We start from the raw sequence: 27430 nt of genomic DNA, 5'->3' as shown, positions 1-27430 counted from the left end.
TTTTCTCTGTAGTCTATGGTTAGAATGGCTGTCGATCGAGCGTAGGGGTGTCGTATTGTCGTAAATAAATTGTGTGAAAATCAATTAATTCCTGATGTAAGGTAATTGTTGTTAAGGATACGTTTATATTTTAAGTATGGGATCCCGGGGCTGACAACAGTTTCTTTTTTGGAGTTGTCTCCAGGATTGGTGAGTGACTTTCGTCTCTTCTAGGCCTAAGCTTTTGTAGATATTAGTATTTAACAGTTTCCGATAATTATTATACGAGGCTTAAAAGGCCAACAATTCCTGTTTTAGTACATAAAAGTATTAATTACGTGTTTCTTCTGAATATAAGTATACAGATATTGTTCACAATACAATGAGACATTTCATTTTGGTACCCTTTCACTTTATTGTGTACATTATTTTCGTGCTCTACTTATTTCAATCTCGCTCTTTTTTATTATATTCTTTCTTTTCGTGACAGTTATATTAGTTTTTGGATAATTAAAATGATTGTGTTTAAATGTCCAGTTATTATATTTAAATGGTAATAATTATTTAGTAAATAGTTATGAAGTCCTGTGTTATTGTCGTGTAAATGACCTACATGCTATCTATAAGTTGGCAAGGAGTGTGTTGGGTTCAAACTTTCCTAAATGGTCTCTGCCTATAGCATTATGTGTTTCCAAGATTGAATATCTTTCAACCTGTTTTAATGAACACCTGTATCTGTCTGTGCTTTTGTTATTTATTTATTTATAATTTTATCAATACCTATTTACTGATTATTTATTTTATAATACTGCTATTGCATTGCAATTGTTTTTTATTAATTGATAGATAATTACAAGTTTTTAAATCTTACTTTTTAATAATTATATTATAATAAACAATAAAACAACTGTTGTGTTTTTGTGTAACATTATCACAGAAATGATTTCTCATTCCTATTGGAACTTGGGTAAAACTGCAAAAATTATATTCATGTTGAAGTTGGTTGAACACAAATTATTAAACCCTGTTTAATTAAAAACTTCTTTTAGTAACTTACTAATATCTCACCTGATAAAATTTCTTTGCACCTACAATACAAGAATAATTGGTTCAACAAACCTATTATAGCAAACAATTTTTTTAATAAAAAAAGAACATGAAGCTCCATACTTTTTGAAAAAAATTAAAGAGTTTTTACCGTCTGTAAGTTTGCCTACCGTTGGTTAGTCCCATTGTTTATCTTGTTTAATGAGTGATAACGCAACTGATAAATTATACAGGTAACAAAATTGGTCACCATACTGTTGATTGAAACCAAGACCATTTTATTTATTTTTTATTGCACACTTAACAATAAATGTATAAAAAGAATATAGACAGTTTATGTACAATGGCGAGCTTATGCAGAATTGGGTTCTCTTACAGCCAAACTTAAAGCCATAGATCATCAGTCAAAGATGGCGACTGTTGCTCCAATGGGTTGTCAAACTAGTAATCTTTATTTTGTTCATAAGAATGTGTGACCTGTGTTCCTAATAACATTGAATATTTTTTTTAAAAAAGGTCTTATTAGAAAAAAAAAACAATGAAATCAAAACTAAACTTATAAACTAGTTGAATACTATCTCTTACTTGTAAGCCTCAGTTAATGTGTAGGCTAGATTTAGGTCTCTAATTTTGGAGCCTATTCAAAGCAAAAAATAAAAAACGAATCTTTCCTCTAGACTTGTGTCAGTCATGATATATTGTATCTGCTACGATTAATGGGAACACATAAATGTGGAATGCATAGTTAACGTAGGATGAATAAATGCCTCCTGAATGAATAATTATAATCAGATACATTTTTATCTCAATGCTCATTATAAATTACATAAGGAGGAATCCTAGTGGTCTATTGAAACTCAAGTATTGTATTCAATGTCATACTACTTGTTAGTTTTTTATCTTGATTCTTAATCAAAAGAAGAATAATAGACTTGTGTGAAACTTAATATACGTCGTCTCGCCGAAGTACGTACCACAGTACTGGGCAATGCCCTTTTGATTGATATCCTTAATCATTTCTATTTACTGCCTTACAATCGAGTGTAATGTAAACTCGTAAAACATGTGGGCACACTTCGAAGTCGCCCTATTTTAAATAATTCGAACCTTCGTTTATGAGTTCAGTATTACGATCATAGAGGCAAGTAATATAATCACGATAAAGTTGTGGTAGGATATTAAAAGACAGTGGAAATGCATAATATGTACTAGAAATACTTTAATTACCGAGAAAAGTAAAGACGCTGAAGACGCAATTATGATTAACCACCCCAGCCAGCCAGTCCTAAAGCATCGCTTTTAGGGCGTTTTGGTGGCTGCCTTTTGTTTTTGACGTTCGAAATGCGCTGATTTATCAGCCTAATTTGAATAAACGTTTGTGAAAAAAATGCAGCCCCATAAACGCCCAAAGAAAAACATGGTAGAACCAACACCCAAAACTCACTACCTTGAAACTTGAAGTAAGTTATGTATGTATATTGTATAATGTACCTACTCTGTGCCCATTACCAGATTTAATAGTATGCATCGTGGTGTACTTATTCCTAAGGCCCCACCAAATAACATTAGTATTACAGCTTGATTTGTACTCCAAGAAACTGCCATTGCATCAATCGTACCCGCGTTATTTTTGCACACATAGTGAGACGATGATCATTACCTCCTATGGTGTTACTAGCTGATTCCCGTGGCCCGCCCACGTAACCTTCCTCGATAAATGGGCTAATAACACATTCCAATCAGACCAGTTATAGATCCTGTGATTAGCTCACTCAACCGAACTACCTAATCATTTTCTTATCCAAAATTTTACATAGGTATATACCATTAGATACAAGATTTTTATCCTCACGGTGACTTCGCTTGCCTGTACCACCATTTAGCTTTAACCACAACAAAATTATTTATAAATACATTTCCCGTTAGGAACACCTCCAGTTGTGAATATTCATAACAATATGGCGATTCAATTTGACTGTACTTCTCATATTATCATTAAGTTGATGTTTGCATCCGCGTCTTCACATAAGGAGATTCTCCCACAAATGTTTGAGCATGTTATTATTATTATACAACAGAGATCACGTTCCACTGCCTTGTTATGAGATAAATTGCAGACTGTTGTTGTAATATTCGAATATCGGTCTGCGTTAAATATCTACCACCGTCAATCTAACACTCCTATAAACATCTTTGCAGATTGCGGTCACTTGATTATACAAAAATAGAAGACATTTCAGCTATACTCAAGTGGCATTCCATCATTAGTGTTTATGATGGAACGATCTGATATCCGAAAGTTCAGATATGATTAATTTAATAATTCATTGAGAGTATTTAATATTTCTCAACTCGTGCAAGTGTACTTATGCTTACTGGTTGTGTATATTTATTAAGTGATGAATTAAAAGTGTGCATGATTATTGTGTTGTTGTAGAGCCCCACGACGCGATCCTACAGTTGTGCTGCCACCACATCTGAGCAGTTGATTACAGTGGTACACAGGGAAGATGGCGCAAGTCGGAGCGAACATGGAATACCAGGAGTACAAGTGGGCTTACTCAATCATGGATTCCTCCAAGTAATCTATAGTTTGTTATTATATTCTTTGCACAATGGCTGATACCTATACACATACTCATCATCTATAGTAACTAGGTGTACCTAACCAGGTGCAAGCCTGCGAGTGCACCTATTTCAGTGACAATTGAATGTTTGGGTAAGAGTCGTCTAGGTACTCGAATTACAGATTCATGCAACAACCGTTTCAGATTCCTTTGTGAAATTACCTGTAGAATACATGTTTTGGTCAGCATGAAAAAAACTGTAAGTAATTCTATAGGCAGCTAGTTGTGCCTAGCCAAGCGTTTCGATATGCCTGTTTCACGATCAGAAATGTTTGCTAAGTTTCATCGCAGTTCGCTGACTGGACAGGAAATTACGGGATAAATGTACTATCACTATGACTCACTTTTAAAAAATAAACTACAAAAAATAATCTGCAAAAATCAGGCGCGTTATCAAAGAACAATTTTTAAAAGTTAAACATTGCAGTTATGCGAAAGGTGGAAATGTCAATAATGACCGTTTTGGATTTCCATGTTCTTTGTAAATCCATAACAAAAGCTATGAGAACATCTGTGTAAATATTTATTATTAGAAACTCATTATTTAATGTTTTGACTAAGTCGGTGGGAAAAAGTAAAGAGGTAGACTGCAGTTAGTAAAAAAAATGTACGTACTGAGGATGCGTGTGATAAGACAACAGCGCAAAGATGTGCCAGCCACAGGGAGATTGCGAAACCACTTAGTATAATCCGCAAAGACACTAACATTACAAAAACACCAATGACAAGTGCGTTGCGTAACGTTTCATTTATTTACGCGAACGACCATTATCGAAGTAAAAACCAATCTTAGTCAGGCTATTGCACCTTCATTGTTTGTGGTCTGTGCACTTGACTATACGAGCTCCCATGGTCACAGAGAGATTGGAAAGTTCAATGCGTAGCTATGTATGTATCCAATAATACAGTAAGATAGTGGTACCTATTATTCAAATTCTACAGTATTTATATAGGGAAGAAAATGTATGCAATTTTATTCAATTTAAAAACTAAGAGACGGTTTCAATAGGCCAGTAGTATGTAAACGACTATTTTAAACGTCCCTAATTGGTAGGAGCTTTATAAATAACTGGCGATGTCCTCAGCGCGGTTGATGTTGAGTGCATGTTGTTAATTGGAGGGTCCTGAACAAGATATTACATTTCATTAGAGAGATACCCCGCGCTACTGGAAAGCGCTTCATTTAATTAGGCGCGGGTCGATAGGTCACATCGTGGGTACCTACTTCGGTCATCTATCTGATGTAGCTTTGTTATTACTTCTGTACCCATTATAATTGTTCGAAAGAGGATATATACACAGTAATATTAAAAAAAAAAACAATTGTAGAATGGTAGTGACCACAAAATTACAGCTACATAATTACAATAAAGAGGTCGTAGTTTTGTTGTACCAAACTGATAGAATAATGAAGCGATGTGCCGTTATTGTTTACAATGGGCGTTGTTGTGTTTGTAGGGTATCGGCGTGTCTGATCTCGATGCTGCTCATCGTGTACGGCAGCTTTCGGTCGCTGAACATGGAGCGCGAGGCGCGGGAGCGAGCCGAGAGGGAGAGGGAAGCCTCCCTCTTGGGAGGGAAACCTACCACCACCAGCTCCAGTTCCAACTCTAGTAAGATAATACATACTTTACTATCTAATCTCAACATTCGTTGTGTCAAGTTTCAATCTCATTCTTGTTACACTTTATTTTCAGTAGTTTTTGACATCGATGTGCATTGTTTGTCTTTTTGTTCATTTATGAGCTAGATCGGAACTCAAATTGAACATTTTATTTTAGAAATCTTGGAGTAGAGAAATTCGCGTTTAATTTTCTTTGGAATGATTTTCTCAGTATAGTTTGAGAATGTTACACAAACTCGGTTATCTAGGTTGCAAGAATACGTCCTAATAGGGAGTTGGAATCCTTGGCGCCGATATGTCGCATAAATCATTGCATTGAATTGAACCCATTTCATAATATTGATAACCATAAGTTGCTTAGTGGGAACGTGCCCTTTTGGTTACGTATGTATACTTATCGCCTAGTGATACAACTCGTTCAACGCATCTATAGTAAGAGCTCGTTCAGATGATTATGCAAACAGTTCGTGTCAATGGCAACAAGTTATTTGTAAGCAAATCTCAACTGCATTCAACTTACGCAGAAAACGTCTAAGTATTTATTTACAACAGAGGATGACTTTGACCAGACTTTGTAACCAGAAATCTTTTGATAACGAAGGTTATTGATTGATATTTCTGCAAGCGATTTAATGCACGCTAACACGGTGGCGTGCACCGGTCGTTGTTAACGTCATCACTTCAATCGGTCAATTAAAAGCATCTATAGACGCCATGCTTAGTCACTGATCCACAGCAAAGGTCTTTCTTCCGTTAAAATGTCTATGTAAGGAGGAAACATTTGAAAGAAGTATTCCCCATGTATTGGTTGTTAGAGCTCAGCCGTACTTGGCTCTTGTCGGCCCTAATTATTTAGGATTTTGTCATATTAGCGGATTGCGAGTTGCGACCGTCCTTAAATTGGAGCGGCCCCGAAACGATCACACCTCCTATGCGCATTGAATTCCTTAATAATATTTTCAAATCCTTAAAAAAATCAACTAGTGGTTTTTAATTTTTTATACTTCGTTTCAATAGTTGATTTTGGTGATTTGGCAATAAACGGTTGGCTTATAATAACTGTGTTTTCCATAGATGTGCAGACTCTGAACACGATGCAAGCGCTATGCTTCCCGCTGGGCTCGTCGGTGGCGCTGCTTATCATGTTCTTCTTCTTCGACTCCATGCAGACGCTCGTCGCCATATGCACTGCAAGTAAGTTTACATAATATCAACATTACTAAATATTATCAACAGAAACTCTTCAGAAAATTAAGAGTCTCAAGATTGGGATGGCTGGTGTTCGTTTGGGAGTGATATGGTGATGATGAATCATTTGCATAGCATTTTCCCAACTATGTTAGGGTTGGCGTCCCATCTAATTGGATGCAGCTGAGTACCAGTGTTTTACATAGAGCCACTGTCTATCAAAAATTGATTTTCACAACTCAGTTCAGACTACCCGCAATGTCTGCCAAAGTTGTCCGAAAGACAGGTTGGTCCCAAACAATTTATCGTTCCTTTTGAAACCCAAGATGATGATGTATCAAGTATGTAAACGAACCTCTACGTTAACTCAAGCTATATATTTGTTTATTCTAGTAATAGCATGCGCGGCACTAGCGTTCCTGCTGACGCCGCTGTGCCAGTACGTGGCGGGCGGCGCGCGCGGCGCGGTGTGCGGGCGCTACTCGGCGCCGGAGCTGGCCGCCGCGCTGCTGGCCGCCGCCATCGTCGCCGTCTGGGTGCTGACCGGCCACTGGCTGCTCATGGACGGTACATATACTACTTATAAGCCCTGACAGATGGCTAAAAAGAATGTTACATGTGAGATGAAGGCAGATAGAAGTGACCACAAATAAAATTGGGATAATAAGGGATGATGATGAACTTTAAATACATAGATGATTGTTCCTCAAAACTGCTGGATGGGTTGTTTTGAAACTTTGCTTACATATCAAAATAAGATATAGGCTACTCTCAGAAAGAAGGTGAAACCGCTGCCAAAAGCTAGTGTTACATAGACGATAGATGTTAGATGCGAGAATGCTGCGTATCGAAGCATGCAACGTTGGTAGAACTCTCCAGAACGCCTAAGTAATTACCAAAAATGGTGAAGCCCAAAGGGCACATAGCTTCAGAACACAGAAGCAGTTAATGTGGCGAAGTTTTAAGAAGTAGAGTGGAGATCGGCTATGTTAGAGTGATAATTGAACACGAAACATTACTTCTACATTCAATTTTAGTGAGTCAATTCAGTTTAAGATAACTTTCTGCACCAAACTCACATCCAAAACTTATTCAAATAACACCCTCTGTTTGTTCCACGCAGCGATGGGCATGGGCCTATGCGTGACGTTCATCGCGCTGATCCGGCTGCCGTCGCTGAAGGTGTCCACGCTACTGCTGACCGGTCTGCTGCTGTACGACGTCTTCTGGGTCTTCTTCTCCTCGTACATATTCACCACCAACGTCATGGTCAAGGTGGCTACAAGGTTAGTTGAACAAAAATAATACTAGAAAGAGAGTAAATATGTATATTAATACATAGGAAAAAAATCTAAACAACAAATAATCCAAAAAAAACATAGATGCTAAGTTGTTGATGTTACTGCATTGATTTTGTTTTATACAACCTCTTGTTACTTTTTTCATACATAATTACGTGATGTGGCATCGTTTGTTTTCTCAAATAAAATGAATGCATTTTTGTGAAACAGTTTTTCCGACAGTTACTGGAAAGGTTGGCCAAGTGGGTGGTATAGTTATCGCCAAGCTTAATGGCGTGGTACGCTTATGGCGCCCTATGACCCTCCGCCGTCCGCTGATACCTAGAAATAGTTTTGTGCGAATCTCGTGCATTGTTCTGCAAGGCCCATTACACCAACCATTCTTAAAACAAACAAACTGTATACTATGAATGTTTACGTTCAAGTTTCAAAGTAAACAGTTATTTTAGAAAAACAGACCATTGTTATGTCGGCGAACTCAGGTCTTTTTTTACGATGATAAGAATCATCAAATGAATTCTTTTATCTTTCTCCTCATCCTTATCCTCCCGCTGTGGGTTAGCAGCGGTAAGGGAGTGTCAGACTTTTACTGACTAAATCCCTTCGTAGGCCTTCTACGTAGCGGGGTCGTGATAACTCTTTCGAACAATCCCGCAGCCCTGGCAGGCTTTGGCCCCGCTGGGGACGAACTTGGGTCTAAGTGTGACACACTAATGAAGTATACGTTATGTTTCAGGCCGGCGGAGAACCCAATGAACGTGGTGGCGCGGCGGCTGCAGCTGGGCGGCGCCATGCGCGACGCGCCCAAGCTGTCGCTGCCCGCCAAGCTCGTCTTCCCCTCCATGCACCACCAGGGACACTTCTCCATGCTCGGTCAGTACATACTTACACAGACTGTACGGGTGTTTTAGGGTTACGTACTGAAAGGGTTCCACGGGATTCTGTTACTAAGACTTTGCAATCCGTCTGTCGCTAGCCTTTATGTCACGAACCGTGCTAGTTAGGCAGTTGAAATTTTCAAAGATTACTAAAATACTAAAAACTAAAATAAAACAATCATTTCTGAGCCTTCCAGAAATCTAGACAATAAACGTGATCATTTTTATAGAACTTGGTTTTTTATTTGTGTATTATTTTATGTATTCACTAACACAATTTAATATTATGTATCATTTTCTGTTTCTAGGTCTGGGAGACATAGTGATGCCAGGCTTGCTGCTGTGTTTTGTGCTGCGATACGACGCTTATAAGAAGGCTACGCTAGTTTGCCAAATGGGACAGGTTCCTGGCCCGAGGTCGATGGTATGTTGAACTTTTATGTTTATATTAATACTAGCTTTTGCCCGCGACTTCGTTCGCGTGGAATAGTGACTTCGAACGAAACCATAGCGCGATCTATTTCGATCCCAACGCCATCTATCGAGCATAGTGACAACTCGGATTATTTATCTATACTCCGTTCGGGCATTTTCTTTGTACTAAAAGTAGTATTATATTGTTATTATTTTTTTCATACCTTTTTACTATTTATTTACTTTTTTCCGATGAATTAAAACAACATGAACCGAACTCGTGTAACGATCGACACCATTGCGCGTAGTACTAATAGAATTATCTATACTCCGTTAGAGCATTTTCTTTGTAGTAAAACTTTTATCATATTAATATTAATTTTTTTACACCTTTTTACTGTTTATTTACATTTTTCTGATGGATTTTCCGATGAAATAAAACAATAACATGAACCGAACACGTGTAATGACACCATTGCGCGATTAACGCCATCTATCTACGGAGCATAGGAACAGCTCGACATTTGACCAATAGATGGCACTTTTTGTAATAAAAACTATCATATGTCCTTTCTCAAGTTTCAAACTATGTCTGTACCAAATTTCACACAAATCGGTTCAGCAGTTTAGGCGTGAAGAAAAGACAGACAGACAGACAGAAAGACAGACAGATAGAGTTACTTTCGCATTTATATTAGTTTGGATATAACCCATATAGAATTATTTTTACATAAATGTAGATCTAATTTACGTTGAAATAATATACAATTTCCGTAAATAACGAAAATAAAATATATAACCCATTAAACAATATCTTTGCCTGATAGTAAATATGTCTAATTGAATTTATTGCATTAGCATTATAAGAAATATTTTGTACCTTTCAGTTTAATTTCGTACAGTGAGTATTAAATCCATTTTACCTAATAAGCTAATGTTTTCTCTAAACAAGTTTCTTGGCCATATAAAATATATCACCCTGTGATTTTGTAGCTTCCCAAAAGTAGTCCAAATATTAATAACAAACCAAGCTTAAATTATTACTATAGGAAACCCACTGGTACATTCAGTTGCTTGATAAGTGTAATGTGTCCAGGGTTCCCGGCTGACGTACTTCCACTGCTCGCTGCTGGGCTACTTCCTGGGGCTGCTGACGGCGACGGTGTCGGCCGAGGTGTTCAAGGCGGCGCAGCCCGCGCTGCTCTACCTCGTGCCCTTCACGCTGCTGCCGCTACTCACCATGGCTTATGTTAAAGTAAGCATAAATATACAAGCTTCCGCCCGGATGATGTGTTGCTAAAAAGTAGCCTATATTTTAATCCAGGGTATCACATAATATCTACATACCAAATTGGTCCAGCCATTTTTGCATAATATCTATACATTCTTAGAAACTTTCACATTTATAATATTAGTAGGAAGCATTTATTTTGCAAATATTATGTGAAATTTTCTTTTGAAGCGAGATCTTGAGTAAAGGAGGAGGATATTGTACATAGTAATCTAGCATTGTTGAAGTACTCCCGCAGGCATTATGATATTGTTGTATGTATTACATAAATGTTCAGCGTTACTTCAACATTATTGTTTGCCGAATTAAGATAGAGTAAAAGCTACATTCTACTCTCTAGATGGAGTTCATATAAAAATTATAAGATAAAGTTGTCAATCTGTTTTAACACTGAAATATTTGTTTCCAGGGAGATCTCAGAAGAATGTGGAGTGAGCCGTTCATAGCGCCGCCGGCCGGCAAGGCGGGCGCCGACTTCGACGTGTGACCGCCGCGACGCGACCTGCTCCTCGCCTAGGCGGCGCTACACCCTGTACAGTTAGACACACTCCCACCACAACACATCACATAGTATTACTCCTTCTCGATGTGTCAATAGCGAACACTCTACCATGGAGAACTAAATCACTAGCGGAGATGTCATAACGGAAAATTTAACAAAGTATGGTGTTCAGGGGACAAGGATCGTTACTGTCTCCGCTCTCATATGCCTTTCGAACACGCCTATTCTTTGTAATACCAAAAATCGTTAACAGATGTCTCAAAAAACTCGTGAGTTCGCTCGTAACTGGTCTTTTTGTCATGTCCACCGTACGTATTTGACCTAGTAGAAGGCGCCCAACCTACCTACATAATGGCATCTCCGCTCATCTTTCCTTCCTCCGTGCACTATGCGTATATATTCGCTGACTGTAACTAACTGTACATGCAGCCCTGGGCCACACGTGACTTCATGTGTTTATTATTATTATTATAAAGACATAAGTTGTACTTTTTAGGTTAGTCGATACGCTTTTGTTTCGTTAGTTAAATGTTAAGTTGGAAGTTACAGCACAGGGTGACTTGCTGTCTACGAGCTAACTGTGAAGTGATCAGCAACAGTGCGAGAGATTTGGATAATCTTTCATTCAATTACACTATGACAGTAATACAATTGGTATTTCGGAAATACTCAGTCGTAGCATTTGATGAATTTTATATCTCACTTTTTTATGTTGTAATAGAAGCAAACATACTGTACGCCAAGATAATATAAACCTTGATACTGCATATTATAATAACTCGGTGGTTGAGTAACCCAAACCGACTGTGTAACAGCAGCATAAGTAGTGATAGAGCAGTTTACGCACTGACGCACACAATAAATATGTATTTGAAATATCCAAGGTTTATATCAGCTTGACCAATCGTTTTCGTTGACAGTATAATACTTAAAGAGCCGCATGAACAGATACACTTTTTTGTAGGTCTGGTTGATAATATAAGTTAGATCTTGTAAGAATCTCATTTTTACTTTACACCAATACGTAATCATTTTATAGGAGTGTTTATTTGAATAAAGATCAAATTTAGTAATCCCCACATCAAATATAAATGTAATTTGTTTGGAGAATGGTCATCCATCATTATTTTCAATGATCAATCTTTGTTGTCACTGCCTTAGACTGATGTTTTCAATGAAGATTTTTTCTATATGTTGAATGGAGTATTATAGACAAATGTTAGACTAAAATATTAGAATATAAGCTACTAACTATTGTTGTTATTATTATAACAACTGTATTGTTGTTGTAAATTATTTGATTGAATTTAATAAAAGATGTTAAGACATTACATCGTAAGAGGTATACTTGGTATGTGTGATTTAATTTTTATAACGATTTATAACATTTTTAATTTTGGATTTATTTTGAATAGGTTTATTTTGTACTAAGTGGTTATCAATGATAAGTTTACTGTGTGCGAGCTAAATACTATTAACATGGAGCAGTATTCTGACAAAAGTGATGTAAAATAATTATTGAGGCTTAATTTTATGAAGTAACAGTGAAACTTATGAATTTGCTGATGTCTATCACATAGATCTTAATTTAATTTGAAAATTTCTTGCTTTGTGTTTTCAATGTAAAGTGTAACCAAATAGTTTTGGTGTATTTTATAGATATTTATATAAATAGTCACTGAAGTTTTCTCATTGATGTACATAACTATGTGAAATTAATATTAAGATTGATGTTCCATTATTTGCGTCACTGTTTCATCTCATCATTGATCTTGAGACTATTAATGTAAATATAAAATGCCCACACAATTCATTACCTGCCAAAATTTGGAAAATTGCATTTAATATTTTTATATGTATCTGTGGGAGTATGTTATATTGCTATAAATACTTAATAAAAATATTAGATGGAAGTAAAATCGATTTTCATTCTGTTTCTGCATCAAAATAATCTAAAACCTGAAAGAATCCCCTGCCTTAGGTTTTATTTAAGTTAATTTTTCCACTAACTATTTAAATAGTCTTAACATCCAGATAGATACAACTAGTTATGGATCTAACTACCTACTTATGGATCTTTTATCTCAATACCAAGTTCAATCAAACATTCAACCATTTCAGAGAACTCCCAACTAAATCAAAATTGGTTCATCTGTTTGGGAGGTGCAACGCCATAGCTGGACAGACATGTCGAATTTATAAGACTATTGTTATTCTATCAGTGTTTAAAACTAAAATAAACAAATCAAATTTTCATAGGCATTGGGTGATGGTAGGTTACACAATATTAATTTATATAATGCAATGATAAGATTTAATTGAACAAATTGTGCAATTTTCCTGAGCTCAGGTTATTATATTCTAAAAATTGCAACAGGTTGATAAAAATGTGACTGGAATTGAATTACAAATAAAATAATGACTACAAATTATTAAAAAAAGATTATTTATTGGCTTCAATTTGCTTATTAGTGTCACGTTTCTCAATGAATCGTAGTTGTTTCTTCCTCATTCTCTTTAGCTTAGCTGTGTTCGTGATAACTTGGACTACTTCTGCTTTACGTTTGTTTTCCTCGGCGCGTTGTAAGTTTTGTCGCCGCCGTTCCTTCCTGTTCAGTTCCTTCTGTTTAATTTCTTCTAATAATTGTTTAGATAGCTCTTTCGTTTTCTGTAGCTCTGCACGCAATGCTTTTTTCCTCTCAAAGCTGTTTCTAAGTCCCTTTGTTTTGTTAATGTTTGAAAACCTGAAAATAATGCGTAGCTGGTGAGAAATATATAGGTGAGTGTTGATTTCAAAAAACAGATTTTAGGTTATTAAAGTTAGTAAACAATGAGGAAAGGTAAAGATAAAAGATACTAACTTCTCCTTTTGAGATTTCCAAAATCTTCCAGACTTGGGAAGGCCTCTTATGTTTTCTGGTTTAGTTGACGACGATTTTTCTTTCTGTTTATTATCTTCATCTTCGTTTTCTGGTTTTTCATTATCATTTTGTTTTTTTGTTATGTTTGCCACTATCGCGAGGACCTGGCTTTGGGTATCTTCAGCCATGTTAAAAATTAATACATAAAATTAACTAGTCTGAAGAAAATACTACGTACAATAAATATAATCACAACGTAAAAACCACATGTACTATCCACGAAACTTGCATGACATACATGAAAGACAGTGTCATATTAATTTCGACGTTGACAGTGTTAACACTTGACAGACTTGATATTTTTACTAAAAATATTGCACAGATTTGTGAGGAAAAGAATTTTTATTTATACTGTGCCCGAAATTGACAGTAGCTGTCGTTCGTTGTTCGTTCGTTGACATATTTTTATCGGTGAAGAGCGAAGAAGTGATTCATTTTATGATTTCCTTACTCAAGAAATTATAGAAATAGTATAGTTAAATTATAAATATTCCTCTTCAGTTAATAACTCTCTATCGTAGCTCATAAATAGCCGATAGTTTTCGGTTGCAGAGAGGTAGGAAAAGTAAACTGAACGAGACCAACGCAGTCACAGTATTATTTTGTTTTTCTGAAAATAATAAGTAATCCCAACGAAAATGCCCGTAAGTTTCTGGATTTCGTAGAAGTAGTTCTAATTTTCAATATTATTTCAGTAGCATTGTACTGAGTAATAAACTACAACAATTTCCTTATAGGCTTATCACTCGACGTTGACGGACTACACCCAATCTGTTGGCAATCTGGCGCTCCTTCCAATACGAACAACTTTCAGAGGTCCGGCTCCGATCAGTCCGAAGATTGAATTGGATGTTATCGACGAAGCTCTCAACTACTTCAAAGCAAATGTGTTTTTTAGGTTCTATGAAATCAAGGTAAGTACTGGAGTTAGTTTCAAACTTTTTCATTCAAAACCACTGGAACCAGGAATAACTAAGAGTTCTCTTTCAGTCTGATGCTGACAGAGTTCTGATTTACCTCACTCTGTACATCTCTGAATGCCTGAAGCGGCTCCAGAAATGTTCAAACAAGAATCAGGGACAACAGGAAATGTATATGCTGGCCATATCTAAGTTTGATATCCCTGGGGAGTATGGTTTTCCTCTGAACTCTGTGTATGCTAAGCCTAGCAGTACTCAGGAAGCTGGTATGTTTAAAAAAATATTTTATTTAAGAGTTAATATTGATCAATAGTGATAATAAGGTGATGATTTAATTTTTTTTGTGATTTCAGATTTGATGAGACAGTATTTACAGCAGTTGAGACATGAGACTGGTGCTCGTGTTTGTGAGAAGGTATGTAGTTAACAAAACAATTATATCATTTTATTGTTTGAACTAAAACAATTAAGATAATGGTAATTGATATGTTGAATATTTTGTTTTAGGTATTTGCTACTGAAGATGGTAAGCCAAGCAAGTGGTGGCTCTGCTTTGCCAAGAGGAAATTCATGGACAAGTCACTGTCAGGCCCTGGACAATAGACAAAGCACACCAAAGTTAGCATTTATTTACCCTTTACACATTTATTACGATGTTTGATAAAAAACCATTCCAAAAAATTTTATACTTGTCTCAATGGTGCATTGGTATTTGTAATATTAAATGTGCTACTTATCTAATATTACTGATGTCTATTTAAAACACTTCTCTATCAGCATTTTGTTTGTATCTGCCTAAATAGTTCAGTGAAAACAGTATAACAATATTTTAAGATTTATTATTTTGATTATATGAAGTATCGAGGAATCAATAAAGTAACTAATTAATATTTAAGTATTTTATTATTTCATCAAATGTGTAAATATATATAGTAAATACAATTTGAATATTCTTGTACAGAGACTCTAAAAAATATACATATACATATATGGTTCAAATATACTTTAGCTGCTAAACATGAGGTTGGTAAAATTGACTAAAAAAGGGGTAATAAAACAGTCTTACACTTACAACTACAGTTACACTTAATACACTGAGTGAGTCAATCATACTGTATCATAGTTATTAGAGACCATACTCCTTGATGAGTTGTCCAGCTATAACAAGTCTCTGGATTTCAGAAGTGCCTTCATATATTTCTGTAATTCTCGCATCTCGGTAGTGTCTCTCTGCTGGCATGTCAGAAACATAGCCCATACCACCAAGGATCTGAAATACGAAAGTATTTTATTATGAAATATTCTGCATTTTAAATAAGTCAAAATTTTAGAAATTTAGTTTTAGTGCCATCACTGGGCCGATTCACACACCTAGAACATATTTAGGAGGTAAATAGTATAGACACAAAATTTTGGATGAGAAGCCAATATTTTTATGTTGACTGTAGTCTAATTTTATTTTTTTACTATTATCTAATTTAGCTTTTAATAGCACATTTTTTTTTAAAGCTTATTGGTGGTACAAACCTGTATGCACTGATGGGATAAGAATGTGGCTGCCTCTGAAGCTGCCAGTTTTGCCATTGCAGCCTCTTTGGTATAAGGCTTCTTGTTATCCTTCAACCAGGCTGCTCTCCATGTGAGCAACCTTGCTGACTCCAGCTGCAAGGCCATGTCAGCTAGCTTGTTTTGTATAGCTTGGAGTTTCATTATAGGTTTTCCAAAGGCTGTGCGTTTTGATGCATACTCGGCTGCAACATCTAGTGAAGCCTACAAAAAGAAATTTTTGGAATTAATATTTTATTTTTTGAGGGGCTGTTATTTCTGGGATTGAGAAATATTTACCTGTGCAATACCTAAAGCTTGGGATGCAATACCAATTCTGCCAGCATCTAATGTCATCATTGCAATCTTAAATCCAAGACCTGGCTGACCAAGAATGTTCTCTTTAGGAATATCACAGTCTTCAAACATCAGGGAACAAGTGGATGAACCTCTTATTCCTAGCTTGTCTTCTTTCTTGCCTAATTCAAGACCTTTGATAGGTTTTGGGACTATGAAGGCAGATATTCCTTTGTGCTTTAGACTTTTATCAGTAGTAGCAAAGACAACAGAGGCCTTACTCTCATATCCATTAGTGATCCAACATTTTGTGCCATTCAGTGTCCATTTGTCACCACTTTCCTTTGCTGTGGTGGATGCGGCTCCAGCATCAGATCCATTACCTGGCTCAGAAAGAGCAAAACACCCAACAATTTCACCTGAAACATGCCATTAAAGTTTTAATATGTATACATTTTTTAATTGCTCATGAGTCATGGAACACCTATTTAAGGTATATTGTGTGTAGGTATGCTTCTTGTACTTTTAGTGATTCTGTAGAAAAAGGCTACTCATTTTTTTTAACAGTTTCCAATGGTCTCAGATTTTCAGATCTCTAAAAATCTGACTTAATTGTACCTCTTATTCATGTCTGAAGAAGTCAAATCTTATCCAGGTAGAATAGTGAACCTGGCTATGGCATAAGTCAACATAAATTAAAAGCAAATTATGGTAAGTAAAGCATTCACCATCACCATGTTGTGCAACCAAGACCTCCTTCCAGTGATCAATAGAAGTGACCTAATTATGTTATTTGTTGCTGCCAGCATACACCCTCTGTGTGTATAGTGAGAGTTCCAGACCAGACTGTGTATAACTTACTAGCATCACATATCCAGAGAAAGTGGCGGTGCTTTCAACAACCACAGGCCATAATCGCCACAATTAAATCATTGTGAACATTTTGCTGGGCTCAAACAAAAAATTCATGCTGGTATGAAAATAATATGATTACTGTGTCCACTTGAAGTTGCAAAACAATTCATAAATAGATGCACACAATTTATAGATTTGAATTGACTTTGATTACAGACCTGTACAGAATGGTGTGACAAACTCTTGCTTTTGTTTGTCATTGCCCCAGTGCATAACAGGACCCAAGTATAGGGAGTTGTTCACAGACATTATGACTCCTGCTGACGCACACCCTCTTGATATTTCTTCTAGTGCGATAGCGTACGCGAGGTAGTCCAGACCAGCTCCGCCAAGCTCCTCCGGCACCGCTATGGACATGAGTCCGAGCTCACCCATTTTCTTGATAGCATCACCAGGATATAAATGTTCGCGATCGAACTTAGCAGCGTTGGGCTTTAGTTCCCCTTCAGCGAAGTCTCTACATGTTTTGTACAGCATTTGGTAATCTTCAGATAATGCTGAAAGTGATGCTATGCATCTTGTCTGCCTGACACTTGTTGGAGCTACAAAATAAATATAAATACAAGTTAATTTTGTTCCGGGATAACTAATGATGGAACAAAAGTTAATAGTACTTACCAAGTGTTTGAACTAACTTAGAGAAATTCTTTATCATTTTAGGATAATTAGTTTTAATAACAAAAACAATACACTATCTACAGCTGGAAATCAAAATAATTTAGGACTTTGAGCTCACTCGTTTAGAAATCTACTTAATTAATTTCGGAACTTTGTAACACAAGCCATTGAGACAAAACGAGGCGGGCGAGAATCTTGATCTCGATTACAATATCAATATTTTTGGAATCTGAAGAGTGTGGATGAAAACTTTATAAACTCCGTTTATTTATCAGAAAAAATATTTTTTATTAAGTTCAAAACCTTATCAAAGAATCGACTACGACATGAAATAAAAAATGGCCCGGTCTATTGATTGATTACTTTGACTCTTGTCAAAGTCAAGTGTAGTGTCAAACAAAAATAGGAAAAAAATACAAATTACAATGATAAAATGGAGATATTGTTAAGAATTTTACCAACTACGCCAGTAAAATTAACTGCTTCTAGAATTCTTTTATGTCATGTAGCAAATTATACCAGGTAAATACTAGAGTAACAGTAAATATCTGCATAACCTATATATTTTCAAAAATACTAATAACTATTATTTCAGATTGGCTGAGGTTGGAAAACTCGAACAACCGAAGGCGACAGGCAAATATGACACGGGACAATTGATTTTGCATAAAGTATTCGGTTATCGTGGGGTGATCCTGTTCCCGTGGTTGGCACGAGTGTACGATAGGGATGCCACCAACAAGAAGGAGAGCAAAGACTCCTCAGGTAGCTCTGAGGCGTCGGGAGACTCCCTGTCTAACGTGGGCAAGGAAGTCAAGGGCCGAACACATACATTCTATCAAGTCCTAATTGATACCAGGGATGCACCTTACATAGTAAGTATCCTTACATTTTAAAGTATTTATGGTTCATGGACCACTTTTTAATTATTTGAAGAGGATAATATCTAGATTTGTGGCATGCAGTGCCCTATATGGTGAAATATTGTGAGTTCAAATGTCTAATTGGCAAACTTCCACTTTCCTTTTCAAATATGCTAACTATGCAGTGACATAATCTTGTGTAATATGTTATGTGTACTCATGTTAAGCTAAATATAAGTATGGAAATATTACTTGTTGATACGAAGATTGTTTTGCACCCTGTATTTTGTGGAAGTCTGATGTGAAGTCCTTAACTCCTTCTTTGGATACATAGAATAAAAGCAAAATAAATAAGATATGTGGTATTATATGCTAAGGTTAATCAGGTTGATGATAATGCCAATAGGGTAATTAAATGTGTTATGATGAATACTAACGTCCACAATTATTTTTGACTGTGACAACACACATCGACATGAGGCCTGAATGGAAAATAAAGGTATAACTATAAAATATGTGAAACAATAATATTGGTTTAATTATATGCTCTTAACTTAACTAACATTTCTTTAAACTAAAAATGGATTTACTGCAGCTGTATGTTTTTAATTTAGTTATCATGGTTTTCATAACAAATCACTATCAATACAAAGTAAAAATATTTATACTCTTTATGTAGTCTTCGCAAATAAAAAGTTAATAAAGGTCATACTAAAATACATAAGCATTTTCCATGTCTCATAATACCTACAAAAAAGTTCACTCAGTTTAGATATATTTGTACCTCATTAAAACCAAAACAGAGCTGGCAAGTGCAATATGAATTAAAAAAAAGAAATTCATTTACTCTAAGTATTGTATTTATATTTCAGCGTGCGCAAACTGAGGCGGTGACTTTCCTCGGCAACCAAGAGTCAAGCCGCAGTCTATATGCCATCCCTGGGCTGGACTATGTGGCACATGATGACATTATCCCCTATACTTCTGTGGAGCGAGTCCCTTTGCAACATGAGCTGTTTGACAAGTTCCTTATGCATAATGCTGATAAAGGTCAGTGATAAACTATGTAGATAACTTATGTATACAAATGAAATAATAATGCTACATTATGTATACAATGTTTTAGTACCCCTCTAGATGAAATAACCCATCAAGTGATGAATGACTGACAAAGACAATTGTTCCCTGTAGTTTTATCTGCTTCCTGAGGCTATTATAATTTTTTTTAATGTTTATAATACGTATTTTCAGATCCACCATTCATTGCTCAAGAGACTCTAAGAGCATGGCAGAAGAAGAACCATCCATGGCTGGAACTGAGCGATGTGCATCGGGAGACGACCGAGGGTGTTCGAGTCACCGTCATTCCATTCTACATGGGCAGCCGCGAGTCACAGAATTCAGCTGTTTATTGGGTAAGCCAGTAATTTGCAGCTAAATTTACGAGCATGTAGCATTGCCATTCTGTCACATCCTCGATGAAAGGTGCTATAAAATTGACAAGTTTTACAGAAAACTTTTAAAAAGTTGATGATGCCTCAACTCAGTGTTCAAAATACCTAAAATTGCTTCCTGCGCAGCACGCAATTCGCGCAAAGATACGTTAGGCGGAAACTATAGTAGTTTGTTAATAAAATGTTGTTGAATTTGACTGTTTGTAATTGTACGTATTATTTGCACAGTGGCGTTATTGTATCCGTCTGGAGAACCTGGGGTCGCAGGCGGTGCAGCTGCGCGAGCGGCACTGGCGCATCTTCTCGCTGAGCGGCACGCTGGAGACCGTGCGCGGCCGCGGCGTGGTGGGGCAGGAGCCCGTGCTGGCCCGACACTCGCCCGCCTTCCAGTACAGCAGCCACGTCTCGCTGCAGGCGCCTAGCGGACACATGTGGTATGTGGCACACGTTTTTCTCTGCCACAAGCTATTTTATATGCAGAAATCTTGTGATTCTTCTTCTTTCGTGTCGATGACATGTCACGTATTGAGACTACACTATGTCAGCGCGATGCGCTCATTAAGGGTCAATTCCCACTGAAAGAGCAGCGGCCGGCAGCGGCCGTAATTGCAAGGGATTGAGCGAGAGCGGGCCGCGCGGCGCCGCGCGGCTCCGCACCGCGCCGCGCTCTTACATTTTCCGTGCTCTTACGGCCGCTGCTCTTTCAGTGGGAATTGACCCTAAGTCCTCCCGCGAGCAAGTTTCAGGCCACAGTGGACATTACATTGTGATTACTTTTTGCGATAATTTCTGCATCTTCGTATGTACATTGTACAGTACAGTTTATTCTAGAAATTCAGGGGAAATGATTGAAACTACTATCTATGCATAAATCACCAATTAGTTCAGGGTTGTGCAGCAGCAATATGAAATCGAACTCGATTCTTTGAGACTCGATAGTTTGAGTTTCTAGAATATAGTCATGGGTGCGGATAGTGCATACTCTTAATATTTATTACAGCAATGACCTCAGGTGATATCACAACATAGTAAAAGAAATAAAATGTTGTTCCAGGGGCACGTTCAGAATGGAACGTGAAGACGGCTACACATTTGACTGTCGGATTCCACCGTTTTCGTTGGAGAGTAAACCTGACGAGAGCTCCCCGGCCGCGCCCACCGCCGCCGCGTGACCGCTCTCACCGCGCTACGGTTCACTCCGACACTTACCGCGACTGACCGGACACAAACTGCCTCTACACTTCATTTGAGTAGGCATAAACAATCTTGATAGAACTTTTTATAAAAATACACATTAAACAAATAAACTAGGGCTTAAAATAATGATTGAATTGATTAAGTTGTTATTATTGTATTTACACTGATTTTTTGCCGAATTTTATTTTTAAATGAGTTTTCAAATAAAAAGTTATATCATGTTTGTTTATCTTTAGTTGAATGCCTATTCAAATGGAGTACAGACTTGGCGTTCTAATGTACAGTTCTTTTAAGAAAACTGTGCATTTCCGAGTCTCTTGCGCGTCTGTGGCCTGTTGGAACCGGACAACTCAAAGCAAACCGACTATATTACGCGATCCTAGACATTGACTATCCACGGCTCGCCGGGATGTGATGAATAACCTTTGATTGTGATATTCTTCAACAGTCAGTCATAGTCATCGCTGTTTATAGAGGAATGATCATATGCCTGTTAGCTTTATTTATTATGTTGTTGTTGAGCGTAGATTGAAATTCTTCGAAAATATTCATTACATCCTTTGTTTTGTAAAGAATTAAATCATTAGTTATTTTAAAATAATTCCTAGATCTGTAATAAATTACAGTATTCTGTTTGAAAAGTTTTATTTGTGAGTTTATTTTACTTGCACCCCAGACTACTAAAAGCATAACCAGCAATATTACGTCGTATTGTCATACTGAAATGAAAAAAATTGTTACCATCTCTAAGAGACTTTAATAAGTAACTTCAAAAAAATAAGGAAGTAAAATTTGGAATTGCACAATACTATACATAATTATATAATCAAAGCTGTACAAGATAAATAATTAACATTTTATATAATAATACTCGGTTGCATACAAATAATCTATAAATTAATATTATAGGATTAATAAGTCTATTCTACAAAATCCCGTACATCTCGTAAATAACATCAACTCTTGATTTTGTAACCTTCATTTCATGTGAACAATCTGATTTAAGCTATGGAGAACTTTAACAGCTACGTTATGCTTGTAATTAATACAAAAAGGCACTAGTTTTGCTTAAAATAACAATTATAATCTTTGGTAAAATCACATGAACGAAGTTTCGAACAAACCAGCGCTTGAGTCGGTCAGAGAGGCGTTCACACGCGGCACAGGCGGTGGACATGCGTAGCAAAGCTCAATAAAGCTGAATGATTGATTTGAGTAACAAAGTTTGCGAATATTTTGCAAGCCATCAGTGTAAACGTACGTCGTTGACTGTCTCAGTTTTCGTGTTGGTGTGTTCGAAACTTTAGGCTTTGCACTGTAACTTATCACAATGCTTAACTTGGAGTCACAATACCATTGGAAGGTTCCAGATCATCTTACTTCAATGTACAGCTAATACTTATAATTTAACATTCAACCCCAATATTACTATTCAGAATTCATTAGTTACTAGTTGCTTCCATTCTATTAGTATGCAATAATAAAAATCGCACGAAGCAGTTCTACAATAGTGATTAATTTGCTAAATTCGAAGTATGTAAGTGTATCAAAATATTGCTTATTGAAATTATTAATTAACATTCTTCGTACCGTTTTGTGGGTTAACAACTGTACCTACTAATTGTTTCCTATATAAAGTGTGAAAGATGAAGCGCGGCAACGCCAATATTAAAGCACAGAGCTAGACTAACAAAACAAGCTTGGCTCTTTCTAACTTTACCGAGTACAGGAGATAAGTATAACGCAAACAACTAACTGGTTACCTACCTAATTAGGGCTTGACTGGGTGTAGCCGCGCTTCTCTTAGCTATAACGAGCATACACTTATTACCGCCGTGTGTGGAGTTGACCCCGCTCGGCAGCAGGTCATTACCGCGCGAGCTGTATGATGAGCGCGGCGCACATCTCGAAGAACTCCATGGTGTGGTGCCCCTGCGGGCCCGTGGGGGAGGTGGCCGGCGGGGGAGGAGGGGCTGATACTAGCGGCGACGCCGTCTCCTCCTCCGAGTCCTCCTTCTCGCCCGATAGCGACTTGAAGTCGAGTAAGTACGACTTGTAGTCCACTTGGTACAACTGCAGCGACATTTTCACGTATTTTTCTGTCATCTTATTTAGTGTGCGTACCCTGTAAAAATGGAAATATCTGTCACTTTATGTTCGTCTTTGGTAAAAATACGATCATAGGCTTGATAGGATTCATATTGTCTTGTCGCTAAATTCCCAATTTACTTACCTAACATGATAAGGATTGATGACTTTCCATTCGTAGTCCAGAGCTTTCATAGCCCGGAATACCTCTAGCATGATGTCGTTAGGCTTGCTTTGAGACCTGATGCCCAAGTGCCACTTTGCTCTGTAGAACAAATGAAAATGAACTTGTTACTGTGGTGACAAGACTAAACATATTCTTTATGATGTATGTGTGTAATGATAATGACAACAAAAAAATGCTTAACATTTTTATTAATGGCAAACTCTGTTTTTTTAAAGTAATAAATTCACGCTTTAACAGTGGAGGCGTAATTTGGCTTGATTATGGAAGCATTAGGACTTTTTATACGGTTGCAACGCGTTGTTGCCACAGGATGCGCACGTCGCACGTTCCACAAGTTGCAGACGGTATCTAGAATCGCGCCTTAGTGAGCGACAACTATCCCGATCTTAGGTAGCCCGCATCTAACCACTACCGGCCACTTTCTTGAAATCTAGTATACAATATTGTAATGTTTAACAGTACATAGGTAATGCTAGTTACCTTTTAATGGGAGTGCCTCTAGCTTTGTCCTGCTGCGGGTGCGGATGCGGCGCGATGCGCTCAGGGTGCGGCCGCGCCGTCTCCGCCGCCGCCGGCGGAGAGTTGCCTGCTTGGGGACAAAGAGTGGTTTATTGACTGACCTCAAGATCATTGTTCAGAAGTTTTATTTATTATACATACTTGCGGATAGGATAATTGTGATACAGTTGGTTGAGAAGCATTGCTTGTCCTAAATTGACTACTTACTAATCACTTCACGGTAGTCAAAGAGAATGGAATGCACATGCATAAGGGTTCAACTGGCTTACTTCAGAGAAGAAAAGCTACTGGACGGGAATTATTTGAGGTGGTTCTGCTTAGTACATAGCAATAATTACAGCCAGTTTCTGTTTTAGTTAAGAGATTTCTCATGATACCTACTTGCTACATAGAAGTCCTTAATTTCTGCCTTAGCAGCTTCGTCAGCGATCCTCTTATTGTCTATGATGAGATGGTAGGCTATAGCCAGCTGATCATGAGGGTTTCCACTCAATAAAGCATTGTGTACTTCATGCTCCTTGACGCCAAACTTCTCACAAACTTCTGCTATGGCTTCCGTATCTATTACACTGTTGTCCTGAAATTACCAAGTTCATACAGTAATATCAAAGTTTGATAATTTATAGAATTGAATACATGATTTGAATTAAAAAATAAGTAAATCAGTTGATAATAGTGGCGGGCAGACCGATTTAAAACTACAGCTGCTTTTCTCTGATCAGATCAGCCAGCTGCACAGTACATAACTAGTGCACAAACTTTTATGAGCACTGCCTATTCTCTCACTTTCGTAGACCGATGTGTGACGGTAATCTGGCACAAGTGGACATAGGTCAGGCGCAAGACCGATACATGGCAACAACAAGGTGTAACTGTTTGTAAGTTGTGTTTAAGTATTGTAGTCATTTGTTTAAAGTTTATTGTAGCATGTTTTACAGGTGTGGTGCTAGTGTGCTAGCAATTTTATCATACTGGATAGCAGAGCTTGTGGAGCTTTTCTGCCATTTATTATAGCTGTTTAGTGTTCTTTTTTTTGTGTTAGATGTGTGTACATAAGTGATTCTAGAATCACTATTAGTGGCATTTTGTTATGTAGTATAGTAAGACAAAACCAAATAATATTAGTGATAAGTTGTTTCTCACCAATGGTTCACACACACATGCAATGGAATGGTATCCAGTTATATGTCAAGCAGGACTTATGTGGGAGATACCATACCCAAGAGAAATTAAACTAATGACATGCTTTAACTTTCATTGTCCATTTAACAATGTAAATGGCATACATGTACAATTCACCTTGGAATATATGGGAATTATTACTAGCACTACCACCACAACTACAAAACCAAACAAAACAGGGATAAATATAAATAATATTTAAAGGATAAAAAAACTAAAACTACTTATAAACTAGTATTAAAAAAGGATGGGGTCTACATACTGTAATTACCTGCTCAACAGGAGACGGGAATAGATATCCGGGCAGGTCTTTTTGGAACCACTCGTGTTTCTTCACATCCTCAATGGTTGCTCTCTTCATGGGGTCCACTTGGAGCATCATACACAGGAGACTGACTACACTCTTGTTCAGGTACTCAGGAATGGGGAATATGCCCGACTTGATCTTTCTGAACAGTGTTGGGACGTGCTCATCGTCAAATGGTAGTGTTCCACAGAGTAGTGCGTATAAGATTACACCGCATGACCACACGTCAACTTCAGGACCGGCGTATAGTTTGCCGGATATCACCTGTTCAACATAAAGAAGAAGCATTAGTTTTTCTGGATCAAAGATTATTTCAAAGGTTGTTTACTATGACTCTGAAGTCCCAAGTCAAAACCTTATTTCAATTTGAGATGAATGAATATTTTTATACTACAAAATGCCTCATTTACCTCAGGTGCAGCATAGTTAGGAGATCCACATGAAGTCCTCAAAAATTCTCCATCCATCATCATGTTGGAGAGTCCAAAGTCAGCTATCTTAACATGCATGTTGTGATCCAACAGCAGGTTCTCTGGCTTGAGGTCCCGGTGCACTATCATGTGCCGGTGACAGTAGTCCACGCCAGATATGATCTGTTGGAAGAACCTCCTTGCTTCATGCTCTTGCAGCTTGCCCCGCTTCACTATGTAGTCAAACAGCTCACCCCCAGACACATATTCCATTATCATGAATATGTCTGTTGGAGTAGATATCACCTGGAAAGATAACAACACAGGCTTAAGTTTGTTTTGTTATTTTGTAGGCAAAGCGTATGAGTCAAGTGTGACTTATTCAAGGTCACTGAATACATGAATATGTTTAAATAATTTACAATAATACCTGATACAGTTTAATGATGTGAGGATGTCTGAATAACTTAAGGTTCTGTATTTCTCGTCTGATCTTGCCCACGACATCGAGGCTCTTGATCTTCTGCCTGTTCAGGATCTTCACGGCAACCTTGTGTTTGGTCAGCTGGTGCTCTCCGATCTTCACCTTACCGAAGGTACCGACGCCGAGGGTGGCTCCCAGCGTGTAGTGCCCTATCTTTACGATAGGCTGGTTGTTCCCACTGGCTACAACAATCTTCTCAGCCATCTTTCACAAAAACAATAGTAAACACTTAACAACAAAGCTCTTCACATGAGCATATAAAATTATGTGAGTATAACAATTATAAACTTGGTTTCATCTAATTAATAATAAACGGCATAGTAAATAAAAATACGCAGTTCGAAAAGTTAAAACACAATAATTTCGTATTCCGACGAGTGGAAGCAATTTTGAATGAACAATGAATGAATGAAAAATACGGAAACGTCAAAACTCAAAAACTCTAGACAAGAGAGGCCAATGAAAGAGGCCTCATTCTCTCTCTCATGTTTTGAAAATGGGGTGTAAAGGACATCACTTCTTGCGATGATGATCATGTGATGATCTTAGCCGCTGATTTATCGTTTGGGTCCAGTGACTTAATTTCTCTACTTTCTGTTTCGATAGCATTACATTTTGATAGAAATTCGATATTTGGTAAATCGAGCAGGCTAAGAATAGGCGGATAAAGGG

General features: G+C 37.2%; 6 protein-coding genes across 9 annotated transcripts; 3 read left to right on the top strand and 3 right to left on the bottom strand.

Moving 5' to 3' along the window:
• Nucleotide 1: 1 nt before the first annotated feature.
• Nucleotides 2-12770, top strand: LOC110370801 (signal peptide peptidase-like 3). The gene is made up of 10 exons (XM_021326772.3): nt 2-189; nt 3464-3607; nt 5112-5266; nt 6352-6471; nt 6859-7032; nt 7589-7751; nt 8503-8639; nt 8953-9068; nt 10155-10313; nt 10759-12770. The coding sequence occupies exons 2-10, from the start codon at nt 3537-3539 to the stop codon at nt 10834-10836; spliced, it is 1173 nt and encodes a 390-aa protein (XP_021182447.1). The 5' UTR covers nt 2-189; nt 3464-3536; the 3' UTR covers nt 10837-12770.
• A 510-nt stretch (nt 12771-13280) lies between these two features.
• LOC110370802 (coiled-coil domain-containing protein 86) lies at nt 13281-14010 on the bottom strand. Its single transcript, XM_021326774.3, has 2 exons — nt 13713-14010; nt 13281-13595 (listed from the first exon to the last, which is right to left on the bottom strand). The coding sequence occupies exons 1-2, from the start codon at nt 13898-13900 to the stop codon at nt 13295-13297; spliced, it is 489 nt and encodes a 162-aa protein (XP_021182449.3). The 5' UTR covers nt 13901-14010; the 3' UTR covers nt 13281-13294.
• A 146-nt stretch (nt 14011-14156) lies between these two features.
• On the top strand, nt 14157-15497 carry LOC110370947 (actin-related protein 2/3 complex subunit 3). The gene is made up of 5 exons (XM_021326964.3): nt 14157-14416; nt 14510-14686; nt 14763-14958; nt 15046-15107; nt 15200-15497. Exons 1-5 carry the CDS (start codon nt 14411-14413, stop codon nt 15293-15295), a joined length of 537 nt encoding a protein of 178 aa, XP_021182639.2. The 5' UTR covers nt 14157-14410; the 3' UTR covers nt 15296-15497.
• Nucleotides 15498-15576: 79 nt separating this feature from the next.
• Nucleotides 15577-18227, bottom strand: LOC110370948 (short-chain specific acyl-CoA dehydrogenase, mitochondrial). The gene is made up of 5 exons (XM_021326965.3): nt 18068-18227; nt 17608-17991; nt 16538-16953; nt 16220-16462; nt 15577-15962 (listed from the first exon to the last, which is right to left on the bottom strand). Exons 1-5 carry the CDS (start codon nt 18102-18104, stop codon nt 15819-15821), a joined length of 1224 nt encoding a protein of 407 aa, XP_021182640.1. The 5' UTR covers nt 18105-18227; the 3' UTR covers nt 15577-15818.
• Nucleotides 18228-18422: 195 nt separating this feature from the next.
• LOC110370949 (polymerase delta-interacting protein 2) lies at nt 18423-22228 on the top strand. Its single transcript, XM_021326967.3, has 6 exons — nt 18423-18589; nt 18663-18942; nt 19803-19980; nt 20182-20345; nt 20613-20818; nt 21439-22228. Exons 1-6 carry the CDS (start codon nt 18501-18503, stop codon nt 21554-21556), a joined length of 1035 nt encoding a protein of 344 aa, XP_021182642.1. The 5' UTR covers nt 18423-18500; the 3' UTR covers nt 21557-22228.
• Nucleotides 22229-22315: 87 nt separating this feature from the next.
• On the bottom strand, nt 22316-27190 carry LOC110370867 (5'-AMP-activated protein kinase catalytic subunit alpha-2). Of its 4 annotated transcripts, none has more exons than XM_021326854.3 (7): nt 26705-27190; nt 26275-26580; nt 25820-26128; nt 24757-24952; nt 24337-24442; nt 23815-23934; nt 22316-23706 (listed from the first exon to the last, which is right to left on the bottom strand). In XM_021326854.3, exons 1-7 carry the CDS (start codon nt 26960-26962, stop codon nt 23451-23453), a joined length of 1551 nt encoding a protein of 516 aa, XP_021182529.2. In that variant the 5' UTR covers nt 26963-27190; the 3' UTR covers nt 22316-23450. The 4 variants fall into 4 exon arrangements, with proteins under 4 accessions (XP_021182529.2, XP_021182528.2, XP_021182531.2 ...); XM_021326853.3 differs by having other exon boundaries at nt 24337-24445; nt 26705-27189; XM_021326856.3 differs by having other exon boundaries at nt 25829-26128; nt 26705-27189.
• Between the last annotated feature and the right edge of the window lie 240 nt (nt 27191-27430).

The sequence above is a fragment of the Helicoverpa armigera genome, chromosome 22, assembly GCF_030705265.1.
Source record: "Helicoverpa armigera isolate CAAS_96S chromosome 22, ASM3070526v1, whole genome shotgun sequence".
In the NCBI taxonomy this organism is placed as follows: domain Eukaryota; kingdom Metazoa; phylum Arthropoda; class Insecta; order Lepidoptera; family Noctuidae; genus Helicoverpa; species Helicoverpa armigera.
This window is presented reverse-complemented; position numbering and strand designations above follow the sequence as displayed.

Excerpts from the sequence above, each read along its gene's own strand:
- LOC110370947 (XM_021326964.3), top strand. Across the intron at positions 14,959-15,045 it reads TAGCAGTACTCAGGAAGCTG|ATTTGATGAGACAGTATTTA; the intron begins GTATGTTTAAAA and ends TTGTGATTTCAG. Across the intron at positions 15,108-15,199 it reads GTGCTCGTGTTTGTGAGAAG|GTATTTGCTACTGAAGATGG; the intron begins GTATGTAGTTAA and ends ATTTTGTTTTAG.
- LOC110370801 (XM_021326772.3), top strand. The coding sequence starts at position 3,537 with ATGGCGCAAGTCGGAGCGAACATGGAATACCAGGAGTACAAGTGGGCT. Across the intron at positions 8,640-8,952 it reads GGGACACTTCTCCATGCTCG|GTCTGGGAGACATAGTGATG; the intron begins GTCAGTACATAC and ends TTCTGTTTCTAG. Across the intron at positions 10,314-10,758 it reads TCACCATGGCTTATGTTAAA|GGAGATCTCAGAAGAATGTG; the intron begins GTAAGCATAAAT and ends ATTTGTTTCCAG.
- LOC110370867 (XM_021326853.3), bottom strand. The coding sequence starts at position 26,962 with ATGGCTGAGAAGATTGTTGTAGCCAGTGGGAACAACCAGCCTATCGTA. Across the intron at positions 26,129-26,274 it reads CTAACTATGCTGCACCTGAG|GTGATATCCGGCAAACTATA; the intron begins GTAAATGAGGCA and ends TATGTTGAACAG. Across the intron at positions 23,935-24,336 it reads AGAGGCACTCCCATTAAAAG|AGCAAAGTGGCACTTGGGCA; the intron begins GTAACTAGCATT and ends TTTGTTCTACAG.
- LOC110370802 (XM_021326774.3), bottom strand. The coding sequence starts at position 13,900 with ATGGCTGAAGATACCCAAAGCCAGGTCCTCGCGATAGTGGCAAACATA. Across the intron at positions 13,596-13,712 it reads TGGAAATCTCAAAAGGAGAA|GTTTTCAAACATTAACAAAA; the intron begins GTTAGTATCTTT and ends CATTATTTTCAG.
- LOC110370949 (XM_021326967.3), top strand. The coding sequence starts at position 18,501 with ATGGAGATATTGTTAAGAATTTTACCAACTACGCCAGTAAAATTAACT. Across the intron at positions 18,943-19,802 it reads CCAGGGATGCACCTTACATA|CGTGCGCAAACTGAGGCGGT; the intron begins GTAAGTATCCTT and ends TTTATATTTCAG. Across the intron at positions 19,981-20,181 it reads TATGCATAATGCTGATAAAG|ATCCACCATTCATTGCTCAA; the intron begins GTCAGTGATAAA and ends ACGTATTTTCAG.
- LOC110370948 (XM_021326965.3), bottom strand. The coding sequence starts at position 18,104 with ATGATAAAGAATTTCTCTAAGTTAGTTCAAACACTTG. Across the intron at positions 16,463-16,537 it reads AAGCTTTAGGTATTGCACAG|GCTTCACTAGATGTTGCAGC; the intron begins GTAAATATTTCT and ends TTCTTTTTGTAG. Across the intron at positions 15,963-16,219 it reads TATCCCATCAGTGCATACAG|ATCCTTGGTGGTATGGGCTA; the intron begins GTTTGTACCACC and ends TTCGTATTTCAG.